Source organism: Epargyreus clarus, unplaced genomic scaffold (genome assembly GCF_041222505.1).
Source record: "Epargyreus clarus isolate Ecla_fem2 unplaced genomic scaffold, WU_Ecla_fem_2.2 ptg000014l, whole genome shotgun sequence".
In the NCBI taxonomy this organism is placed as follows: domain Eukaryota; kingdom Metazoa; phylum Arthropoda; class Insecta; order Lepidoptera; family Hesperiidae; genus Epargyreus; species Epargyreus clarus.
Window position 1 is genome coordinate 2,415,008 of NW_027332222.1, and position 12,502 is coordinate 2,427,509.

The window sequence follows — 12,502 nt, forward strand, 5'->3', positions numbered from 1 at the left end:
TGCTACTTATATACGCCAACACGTGAAATGATTTATTCTGTACAAAGATCTTGACTCAAATTAACAATAATTATTATTGTCACTAAAAATGATTGTACCGATTTTATTTATACTAATGGCAGTGTTGTGTTTCATATACTTCAATGGAACCTATAACGAGAACTATTGGAAGAAATGTGGTATACCCTTTTGCTCAAGAAACAAGTATCTGGGACCACTCTTCGAATTTATCTACTCAAAGAAATCAGCATTTGAAATTATACATAGTATTTACAAATCAAACCCAGAGGCTCCAGCAATCGGTGTCGCTTCATTTTTTGGACGTGCCTTATTAGTAAAGGACCTCACCAATGTCCAATATGTCCTTGCGACTGATTTTAATTCCTTCAGTCATCGTGGGATTGAAATAAACGAAGGCGACCTCCTAGCTGACAGTGTAATATTTAACAATGGAAAGCGATGGAAGCTAATGAGACAGCACCTCACCCCGTTATTCACATCGAGTAAACTCAAAAGTATGTACTACATTATGGACAAGAGTGCTCAAGACTTCATTGATTATTTGAAGAAGAACCCCCAATACTTGAAGGGCAATGCTTTTGAAACTCTATCAACATTCTGCAGCGCCGCTATTGGAGCATCTGTATTTGGAGTGGGAACAGAGTCCATATTCGATTCACCATTTCTGAAAATGGCACAAAAAGCTTCACAATCCACACTAAAGACTAATATATTTTTCGCCATATCGAACGTGAGTCCAAAAATTTCAAAATTCTTTGGTGTCAAAATATTCAAGGAACATGAAAGTTTCTTTATTGGTGCCATTAAACAAATTATACGTGCACGAGAACGTGATAATGTCAAGCGACATGATTTCGCAGATATATGTGTGAGTTTGCAGAAAAACGACGTTTTAAAGGATAACGATACAGGGTTAGAGATGAAACCAACCGACGAGTTTCTCGCCGCACAAGCGTTTTTCTTCTTCATAGCCGGAGTTGAGCCCAGTGCGACAACTATGCATATAACTCTTATTGAGTTGGGCAGACATCCTGAAGTGCTAGCGAAAGTGCACGAGGAAATCGACAATGCATTCGAGAAACATGAAAACATAACACACGATGTTCTCTGTGAAATGGAATACCTCGATATGGCGATAAATGAAGCTATGCGTCTTCATCCGCCTATCGGATTCCTTTCGAGGCAATGTGTAAAGGACACCGTCCTACCAGTTGGTAACATAAAGATTGAGAAAGGTACCAATATGTTTATTGCTACATACGGCATGCATCGTGATGAAAAATATTTCCCAGACCCTAATGCATTCAAACCTGAGAGATTTTCTAAAGAAAAGAAACATAATTTCATGGATGCAGCGTATATGCCTTTTGGCAAGGGGAATAGGATTTGCATCGGTATGAGGTACGCACAGCTGCAAGTGAAGGCCGGACTAGTGCACCTGCTACGTAATTACACAATAAGGACTATCCTCGATGGTAGCGAAGTGAAGTACAAGAGAGAATTAGGGCAACTACGAGTAAGCAATGCTGATTTGGAATTTATTCCCCGAATTTAAGGTCTCGGGAGGAACTGACAAATGGAATTTATGTAAGAAATATTAAAGTAGGTAAAAGATTTTTGTGTTAAAATTACAATAAATACATATAATGGTATCAACAATTTTCTGATAATTAATGAAGTTAAAAGTTTAATTACGATTAATAATATAAGTACTTGTACAATGTTTACAATTATAAGGTTTATTTCAAGCAACTTTGTCCCATCACTAATACATATTATATTCATTAAAACTTTTTGCGGTGCATATTTTGATTTATAATAATGAGCTCGCTTATACCATTATAAGTAGTCATCTTATTTGTTATCTTCATTTTTATATAGATAAATTTGATATGAGTATCAAAAATGTAGAGTTTGAAATGTCTATACATTAAATAATAAAAAACGAATATTCACAAACCAGTAAAAACATTGAAATCCTTAATTAATTTAATGTTTATAGTATCAAATCTATATTTTTTTTTGTGTTAAAATTAACCATATTATACACCATTAAAGGCACCAATGACCAATGACGACCAATTACCAGACAGCATGTGTATTCAACTGCGTAATAAAAATAATTGACTTGTATATACTTAATCTTGTATAAATAATTATTATTTAAACTGGCAAAATTTCTTTGTTAAACGAAGTATCGAAGCGAAATCACTTATAAAGAGTTACAATCTAATTATTTTTAAGTGGTGCGAAGTTCACATTAAATCTAGTAAAAAAATAAATTAAATTAAGGTGCGAGTACGACTTACACTTTGCCAATTATTTTCCTATTCCAAACTGTACCCTTACCATGAGTTTTCAAAACATCCAACAATGTTACGTTACGTTGACTCAATCCATTATTCTGTTCCGTTTGCTTCAGTAGACTGAGTAAACGTAACAATAAGTAAATGCTCAAGTCTTTTTGTCTGCCTCACATGTTCGCAAAATATGAGAGACAAAACATAAAGCGCCATTTTGTCAATTGACACTGGGCAAATATGTAAACAAATACTAAAACAGTTATATTTATCAAAACGTAAAATCCCATGGTGAGGGTACTGTAGATCTTTTACTTTCTGAGACCAAAAAAAGTCTATATTTATCTTTTGCTAAAATTCTTTAGACTTTAAGAATAGCAGTTTCTCAACAAGGACCTTAGCTACAAACAAATGCATTTGAAAGATAAAAATATAAATAATGAAGAAATAAAATAACAATTATAATAATATATAAATTTATGTTTAGAGAATCCTTATTCTAAATTACTAAATTATTAAAGAATTAAAACCCCCAAGTGCTAAAAAATAATTAATTAAAAAGAGAAAACAAAACAACTACACTAATGAAATAAGTATGTTAAAATAAAAATTTGAATTGTTAAAATAAAAATTTGAAAATATTAGGTACTGCCATATATCCCCGCAAATGTAACTTAAGTATGTAATTTTTTAGCAAAATTCAGTTATTTCACTTTAGACGTCATTCAAACAGTAGGTTAGGAACATATTAATCGAAAATGGTGGTATTACTTAAATTAATTATATATTATTTACATATACATCCCAGGGATATCAATTTGTATGTATCTTTTTATTATATGTAATTTAAAATATTGTTATAATATATCATTTTTCTTTTTTATATTGTTTCAATTATTATTATTGTAAGGTTTTGCTTTGTAATTATTACTATAACATAAATTAAAAAAATACACACATACATACACACATGCACACATTTATACACATTAATACAGGACCTACTGGTGGTTAGTTATACATTAGAAATATAAAGTAATTAGTGTTAGCAAGTGATCGTACTTCATTTTTTTTTTTGAAATATAAATGTAAATCCTTAATTGGCTGTAGGTAGATTAAGCATGAAAATTGTGTTATACTTTGAGAGCTGTGGATTTAAATAAATAGAAATAAATATTTTTTTGTAGATAACCGACTCTCTGAAGGGTAGCGATTATCTATTCATTGTTGGCCCCCTACGATTAGAATTGCGGTTAAGGTCGGCCACAGATTCTAAATTAAATTAGATCTCTACTTTACCATAAATTTCAAACTAGGACACACCAACATTTAGTACTAAGTATAAAGTATTAATGTATAAGAGAAGTCTTCTCTTATATAATAAAAAATATACCAATATCTTAATATCAAGGTCAAACAAGTGATTTCAATAAAATATCAATGAATAATAACAAACATATTATATAAAATAATTGTATATTGATTAGAGAACATCGACATCTGAATGTTATGCGAGTATTTATGTAACAACATTAAAAATATTTGATAACCAGTCCCGCCGACAAGATTGTAAATGACTACGCTATTTATATACACCAACACGCGAAATGATTTATTCCGTGCAAAGATCTTGAATCGAATTGACGACAATAAATATTATTTTTGCACAAAATGATTGTGCTTATTTTATTAATACTAGTGGCGGTGTTGTGTTTTTTATACTTGAATGGAACCTACAATGAAAACTACTGGAAGAAGCGTGGCATACCATTCTACTCAAAAAACAAATATTTGGGACCACTGTTTGAATTTCTCTACGCAAAACAACCGGGATTTCAAATTATGCAAAGCATTTACAAAACACACCCAGAGGCTCCCGCAGTCGGTGTCGTTTCATTATTTGGACGTGCCTTATTAATCAAGGACCTCACCAATGTCCAATATGTTCTTGCGACTGATTTTAATTCCTTCAGCCATCGAGGGATGGAAATAAACGAAGGCGATATCCTAGCTGATAGCATAATATTCAACAATGGAAAACGATGGAAGCTTATGAGACAACACATCACACCGTTATTTACATCGAGTAAACTCAAAAGTATGTACTATATTATAGACAAGAGTGCTCAAGACTTCATTGATTATTTGAAGAAGAACCCCCAATACTTGAAGGGCAACGCTTTTGAAACTCTATCAACATTCTGCAGCGCCGCTATTGGAGGATCTGTATTTGGAGTGGGAACAGAATCCATTTTCGATTCACCATTTCTGAAAATGGCACAGAAAGCTTCACAATTCACTCTAAAGATGAACTTTTTCTTCGCTATTGCAAACGCGAGTCCAAAAATTTCAAACTTTTTCGGTATCAAATTATTTAAAGAACATGAAGGTTTCTTTATTGATGCTATTAAACAAATTATACGTGCACGAGAACGTGAGAATGTAAAACGACATGATTTCGCAGATATATGTGTGAGTTTACAGAAAAACGATGTTCTAAAGGATCACGATACGGGGTTAGAGTTGAAACCAACCGACGAGTTTCTCGCCGCACAAGCGTTTTTCTTCTTCATAGCCGGAGTTGAGCCCAGTGCCACAACTATGTATATAACTCTTATTGAGTTGGGCAGACATCCTGAAGTGCTAGCGAAAGTGCATGAGGAAATCGACAATACATTCGAGAAACATGAAAACATAACGCACGATGTTCTCTGTGAAATGGAATACCTCGATATGGCGATAAATGAAGCTATGCGTCTACATCCGCCTATCGGATTTGTTTCGAGGCAGTGTGTGCAGGACACAGTCCTACCAGTTGGTAATATAAAGATTGAAAAAGGTACCACTATGTTTATTGCTACATACGGCATGCATCACGATGAAACGTATTTCCCAGAACCCAATGCATTCAAGCCGGAGAGATTTTCTAAAGAAAACAAACATAATTTTATGGACGCTGCGTATATGCCGTTTGGTAAGGGAAATAGGATTTGCATCGGTGTGAGATACGCACAACTGCAAGTGAAGGCTGGACTAGTGCACCTGCTACGTAATTACACGATAAGGACAATCCTTCATGACAATGAAGATGAAGTGAAGTACAAGAGAGAATTAGTGCAACTAAGAGTTAGTAATGCTGATGTGGAATTTATTCCTCGCCTGTAAGACCGCGGATGCAACAGGAAAATAGGATTTATGTAAAAAGTTTTAAACAAGGTACATGTGTTTTATGTTCAAGTAACGAACAAAACATGGAATGGAATCAACAAATTTCTGATAAGTTATCATGTAATTAAAAAGATAATTTCTTTTAATCACGTCACAAGTGCAATGTTTACGATTTAAATTTAAGCAACGTTGTCTCATTGCTCATAATATTATGTTCATTAAAATTTTCCACACTGTGTATTTAATTCATTTATTAATGTATAATTGTGCTTATTTATACCATTAGGTTTAAATAGACCGTTAAATCTCATTTATACTAATTAAATATGTTTATTATGAAGTAATTATCATTTTATGTGTTATCTTTATTTGTGTTCTCTAGATAGATATTCAGCAACCAACATGTATAGTTTGATACATTTATACATTTAAATAAATAAATTTACTCAAATAAAATTAAAATCCTCAAGTTTTATATTTATAGTAACTTTAATAATATAACTGTCTGACAGCAGACGTGAGTCACCTGAGCGGTTATTTTTTGTTTTTTGTTAATAAGATGATTATGACCTTGCAGTGTTTTGTTATTTATCACCACTTAAAAAAGCGATATTATGTTTTATTTCAACGCTATTGCGTCGTAATCACCTTACTTCGTCGTAATCACTTGTAGATAATTACTATATATTATAGGAGCATTGGCCGTGACTTCGTATATGTGGATGATAAAATAAAATAATAATACATACTTCCACCAACCCCAATTTTAGCATATTCATCATCAACCCATCACTGTCCCACTGCTGGGCACGGGTCTCCTCTCAGAATGAGAAGGATTAGGCCATAGTCCACCGCGCTGGCCAAGTGCGTATTGGTAGACTTCACATACCTTTAAGTTTTTTTTTTGTAAATCTCTCAGGTATGCAGGTTTCCTCACGATGTTTTCCTTCACCGTTTAAGCAAGTGATAATTAATTTCTAATACGCACGTAAATTTGAAAATCAGAGGTGCGTGCCTGGGATTTGAACCTCGGACCCCTCGATCGAGAGGCCGCGTTTCTTAACCACTAGGCTATCACTGCTTCATTAGCATATTAGGGGTTGATATTCTGAAGACGACGAAAAAGGGATTTAGTTATTTCTATACACAAATCAAAATATAAAATTTCATAGTGTTTGCTTCAGAATTTACGGAGTTTCTAACATATTTTCAGTAGATATTTTACCCCTTTAGTGGTGGGATTTCCAAACTGTGATCTTAATTAAAATATTACTTCTGATACTAAATTGTCATAACTTTTAAGAGAATAGACAAATTTAAATGAAATAGGGACTAAGTGTTGTAAGAGGACACGGCATATGAATATGTTGCTAATCCATTGAATCTAATTACTAGTTTTAGTTTGATGAGATTTCAAACATACATACAGACTTGAATTCAAAAAGTCATAGAAATTGCTATAAATACTTAGTCCTCCTACTTTTTTCTAATAATTATATTCCATGTACAGACATGCGTAGTTTACATTATTATAGTATATATATAGGCACGAAAAATCGTAGCTTCAAGCAAGTTTTCGACGAAACAACAGATTCTGTACTATTATAACAAAAAACAATATAACAATCACATTAATTTCATTTTAATATTAAGTGGATGTATCAGAATCAAAAAGAGTTCCGGGTTCGATAACTGGTGAGCCAATAATTATTAATGTAAATAGCTATTCCTAACTTATAACTAATCCCACTTCTACAATAAACTTAAAATATCTGCAAGTTAGCAGTAGGTATGTCCTTTTATAAACTATAGTTTATAGTTATTTTATATTATTATTGATATATTGTAGAAACTTTCTACAACTCGTCGATAGATGGCAGCACTAGTATTGTGTATCACATTATCAACAAAATATGATGTACTGTTATCCCATCCCTAAATATATTCGACGAGCTTTTGCCCGCGGTTTCGCTCGCGTTACGAAGTAATATTATTAACTAAGAAGATTTATACAAATTTTCACCCCCTAGTTTATCCCTTTGGGGATAGAATTGATCAAAATCCTTTCTTAGCGGATGCCTACGTCATAACATCTACCTGCATGCCAAATTTCAGCCCGATCTGTCCAGTGGTTTAGACTGTACGTTGATAGATCACTATGTCAGTCAGTCACCTTTGATTTATATATATTTAGATTACGTACACATCACTGTATATGTAATCTTTTTTATTTATTATTCAAATTAGCAAAAACTTAAAACTTGTAAAACAAACTTCTGACATAATGATTAAATAACATAAAACAAAAAGTAGTTGCCATCGTTACTTTTTAAAGTAAGGTTTGTAGTAGTTCTATTAATAAAGTCAGAGACCAAAAGAAGATAGTCGGGGCGGTACCTCCGTATTTTAACCATGAAAAGTTCTACCATGAGTAAACCGTCTACGCCCTGTACTTATTTTTGAATGAAATCTACTTGTAGGTAATGTAAATGATATTTGAAAAACCTTAAAAGAAGCAAATGATATTTATTGGTGATAATAATTGAAGTAACAACGGTGGTCACACATCAGAATAAATTACTTGTGTTAACAACCTCTAAGTAATAAAAGTAGGTATTTGATAAACAATCACTCTCTCAGTACATGATATTAGACTTGGACGTAATAGTTAGCGACTGGGATCGCTATCTAATCTAGTTCACGGCGCCTAAACGAACTAGTTAGCTCTTTTAGTTCGTTTGTTCCTTACCGAACAGTTGGGATTTGAGAACTGAGAAATAGATGAATTATTGAGCGAAAGATCTGCCTTTCTTGAATCAATTTGTAGATTTGAATTTTATAGATTTTCTAAAGAAAACAAAAATAATTTCATGGATGCAGCGTATATGCCATTTGGCAAGGGGAACAGGATTTGCATCGATTTCCGGGACTAGAATAGGGCTACGATAACTCCTGCCTGTCGTAAGAGGCGACTAAAAGGGGGCTTCCGGGGTTGCGGGCGGCAAGAGTGGGAGCTCTAGCCGTCCAGTAAGCGATCCCGGGAAGGACGGCGGTATGTGTGGTCGCATACCGTCGTGAACACCAGATGGTGCGGGAGAAGCGAAAACTGCTCTCCCAGGGGAGAGCCCGATCGGGGCATCGCGCTTGGAGAACTCCGGTTGCGTTCCGTCGGAGATCCCGGAGTTCTCCAAAAAGCGTTGAGGACGGCCTCCGGGGGGGTTTTAGTGCGGTAAGAATCCCACATAACACGGCGTCGCTACCACGTCGTCGGGTACCTTTTGAAGGATTCCCCCTCGTTAAGAAAAAAAAAAGGATTTGCATCGGTGTAAGGTACGTACAACTGCAAGTGAAGGCTGGACTAGTAGACCTGCTACGTAATTATACAATAAACACTATGCTCCATGCCAATGAGGTCAATTATAAAAAAAGTTTGTGCTATTAAGAGTTAGTAATGCTGATTTGGAATTCATTCCAAGACTTTAAGATCTTGTAACATCAAGAGTCAAGACCTTATGCAAAATATAAACTTTATGTGTACAAATTACAAACTAAACATAGAATGAAATCAATTTCTAATTTGTTATAATCCGCGTCGCCATAGCAAATTGTATGACTACACCTGCTCGCAACAACGTCAGAGCGGACTAGCATTTAGGCGCGGACTATACCATAATGTGTAAGAATATGTTTTAGGTAATTTTACGCCGTCATTCATTATATTATGTTCATGTCCGGTCTTCATAAATTACTAATCTAGTAGTTGATTATTGATTTATTTACTCATAACGTTTGTTTTCATTGAGCATAATAATTACTAACTACTTCAATTATAAATTTAACTTAATTAAGCTTAATTAAACTCTTAAAATGTCATTTAAATTACGCAAATTTGTTTATTACGAATAATTATTTTCTCGTGTTTTATTTTACGTTTAGTCATATTATTTAGATAAATATCTTAATTATTATTATGTCAGCTGTATCTGTGGACCTCCCTCAATGTGGTGTCAAATATAACTACCTACCGAGAAATAATACTTTTACAGATATCTTATTTTAGCAACAAGTCTTTCTGTAATATTTTGTATAAAATAATGCTTTACAGTGCATAATTAATGTCATCTGTTTATAAGAGTATATCTATATTTATATTCGTTTATGTATAAGAAATAACAAATGATTACGTAACCTTGTATTTTTTTTTTTATATTTAACCTAACGATAAGGCAGACGGGCTACCTGATGGAAAGCAGTCACCGTCGCCTATGGACATTTGCAACACCAGAGGAGTCGCCAATGCATCGCCGGCTTTGAAGGAGAGCTCTTTTTACACCCCTCTTGAAGAGCCCCATGTCATAGTCCTGAGGGAATACCTCAGGAGGAAGTTCATTCCACATTTTGCACGTACGCGGCAAAAATGAACGATTAAACCGAACCGTGGAGGACCGCCACGGGTCCAGTTGATAAGGATGGAACTTTATCCTTCGGCGAGTGGTGCGATGAAGGAAAGGCGACGTAGGCACCAGATCAAACAGTTCCTCAGAACACTCACCATTGTAAAGTCGGTAGAACACGCAGAGGGAACCTATGTCCCTCCGCAGGCTTAAGGGTTCTAACCGATCAGAGATCGCTGGGTCATCGACGATTCGCACCGCGCGTTTCTGTACGGAGTCAAGTGGGTTAAGCTGGTATTGTGGTGCCCCTGCCCAGAGATGCGAGCAGTACTCCATGTGGGGCTTTATAAAGCAGAAGGAGTTGCCCCCCAGTGAAGTACTCCTTGGCTCTGTTCAGGACGCCCAGTTTCTTTGAAGCCAACTTGGCTTTAACTTCCAAATGACTCCGATACTGCACGTCACACGAGATGTCAACTCCCAGGATCCCTACACTTTTACTAATGGTGAGCTGGGTCCTTTGGAACTTAGGCGCTATGACGAATGGGGTTTTTTTAGCGGTAAACGCGCAGACTTGTGTCTTCGTGGGGTTGAACTCAACAAGGTTAAGACGACCCCATTCCGAGACCCGCTCCAGAGAGTTCTCGATTTCAGACACAAGTCGGATTCTGCTTTCTTCCACGAGTGTCCGAGAGGTGTGCGCACGGCCTGCGTACACAGCATCTCCCGTGCTATCATCTGCATAGCAATGAATGCTACCGGTTTGTAGCAGCATATCATTGATATGCAGAATAAAAAGCGTGGGAGATAGTACAGACCCTTGGGGCACGCCAGCATTAATGGGCTTCGTGTCTGAGCAGCACCCGTCAACTACAACCTTAATATGCCGCTCAGACAGAAAGCTGGTTGTCCATGTGCATAACCTCTCGGGAAGACAGTAAGATGGTAACTTCGCGAGAAGGGCCCTATGCCAGACCCGGTCAAAGGCCTTAGCGATATCTAGGCTTACAGCCAATGCCTCCCCGTTGCTCTCAATAGCCTGTGCCCATCTGTATAAACATTATATTTAAATTGGTCAAAACTTGTTATACTTACAGATTTAAACAGCACAAAACAAAAACTTTTCATGGTCACTTTACTCATTAAGAACTATAGAACTGCCAGTAAATGCTATATAAGTGTCTAACGTCATATATTATATGCCTATAGAAGCGCCTGATCTTACAAGAAGATCAAAATTGAAGGCACGTTACGGAACATTGCATGGAAGTTGATATTGCATTGACCACTTATGAGGGACTGAGCATCATGATGCACTTCTTAATTATTCTATTTTTATATAATATTACAATAACAGACGAGCATGGAGTCCACCTGATGATCACCTGCCGCCCGTGGACAGCTCTATTCAACCCCAGATAAAGTTAGATTCCTTCTTGAGGTCGGCTATAGGTGTGCTGCTACCCATGAGGACTAAGCTGGAATGCGTCGGAAAAGTTTCTCTTCCGTACCACTCCATGATGTCATGTCATTTTTTATTCAAGAGTTTAATATAGCACAATATCATAACAAGTCCTTAGAAACTGTTTTTTACTGAACACAAAGGTACACTAAGATTTTCGTAATTTACACGCTAATAATTGTGGATCTACTTTAAACCACACATTTTAAGTTATCATTTATTTTTTATAGCGTTCATTTTCCTTCATGACTTTAAAAAATCCTTCGTTATTCGCAAAAACATACATTATACAATCATATAGCGTATATTTGTTAATATCTTTGACCTTCATTTAGTTTCTTTCAATCTGAGCGCCGAATATTTTGCAGAATATTTATTACCTCTCTTTTGTGGTTCACCCGACAAACGCACACTCTATTAGCGAAGCTATTTACCATCTCTTATTGAAGTTTATGTAAATTAGTTTTTGAGCTAAATAAATTAAACAACAATACTTGGTCGTTATGATGACATCACACTTGGCTTTGAAAACTACCTCCTTATGCAAAATGCACAGACAAGGACATTTTTACAAAGCTATTGTGTCTCTAGTTCTGTCTGAGATTCACATAGATTAGTAAAGATTACTCACTCCTAAGAAGAAAATGTAACCAGTTTGGACAATTGAAATTGTCACTGTCATCTATTTTCGTGTTTGAAAAATATTTAAAAAATGTAGTTTTTAGATCATTTACGAATGAAACGATATTTCTGATTTCTGATGTCCATTTACCAATACACGTAGTGCTACCTAAAAATATCGAAAAATAATCTCACGAGATTATATCGATATATTTTTAAATAAATTTTTCTTATCAATATCCTTTTCAGAAAACCATTTCATTTAATACCCACATCTAGGGGATTCATATTTTTCTCCTACATCTTCGGGAGCTTCGCATCGAAGCCAAACGTGTATGAAAAATTTCAGATCAATCGTTTGGGGCTACTTGTTTTTTTTACAATATAGGAGTATCAGACGAGCATGTAGTCCACCTGATCGTAAGTGACTACTGCCGCCCATGGTAAACTGTAATCCACACCAGGTAGGATTAGATATTCTTACCTGAAGTCGATCACAGATGCGCCGCTGCCCATGAGGACCAAGCTGGAATGCCTCG

At 35.4% G+C, this 12,502-nt stretch overlaps 2 protein-coding genes across 2 annotated transcripts; both read left to right on the forward strand.

The window, feature by feature from the left end:
- On the forward strand, positions 1-1,635 carry LOC140747164 (cytochrome P450 6j1-like). Its single transcript, XM_073079439.1, has one exon. The coding sequence runs from the start codon at positions 89-91 to the stop codon at positions 1,574-1,576; it is 1,488 nt and encodes a 495-aa protein (XP_072935540.1). The 5' UTR covers positions 1-88; the 3' UTR covers positions 1,577-1,635.
- A 2,159-nt stretch (positions 1,636-3,794) lies between these two features.
- On the forward strand, positions 3,795-6,080 carry LOC140747163 (cytochrome P450 6j1-like). The gene has a single exon (XM_073079438.1). The coding sequence runs from the start codon at positions 3,993-3,995 to the stop codon at positions 5,484-5,486; it is 1,494 nt and encodes a 497-aa protein (XP_072935539.1). The 5' UTR covers positions 3,795-3,992; the 3' UTR covers positions 5,487-6,080.
- The last annotated feature ends 6,422 nt before the right edge of the window (positions 6,081-12,502 follow it).

Coding starts and splice junctions, on each gene's coding strand:
- LOC140747164 (XM_073079439.1), top strand. CDS start 89: ATGATTGTACCGATTTTATTTATACTAATGGCAGTGTTGTGTTTCATA.
- LOC140747163 (XM_073079438.1), top strand. CDS start 3,993: ATGATTGTGCTTATTTTATTAATACTAGTGGCGGTGTTGTGTTTTTTA.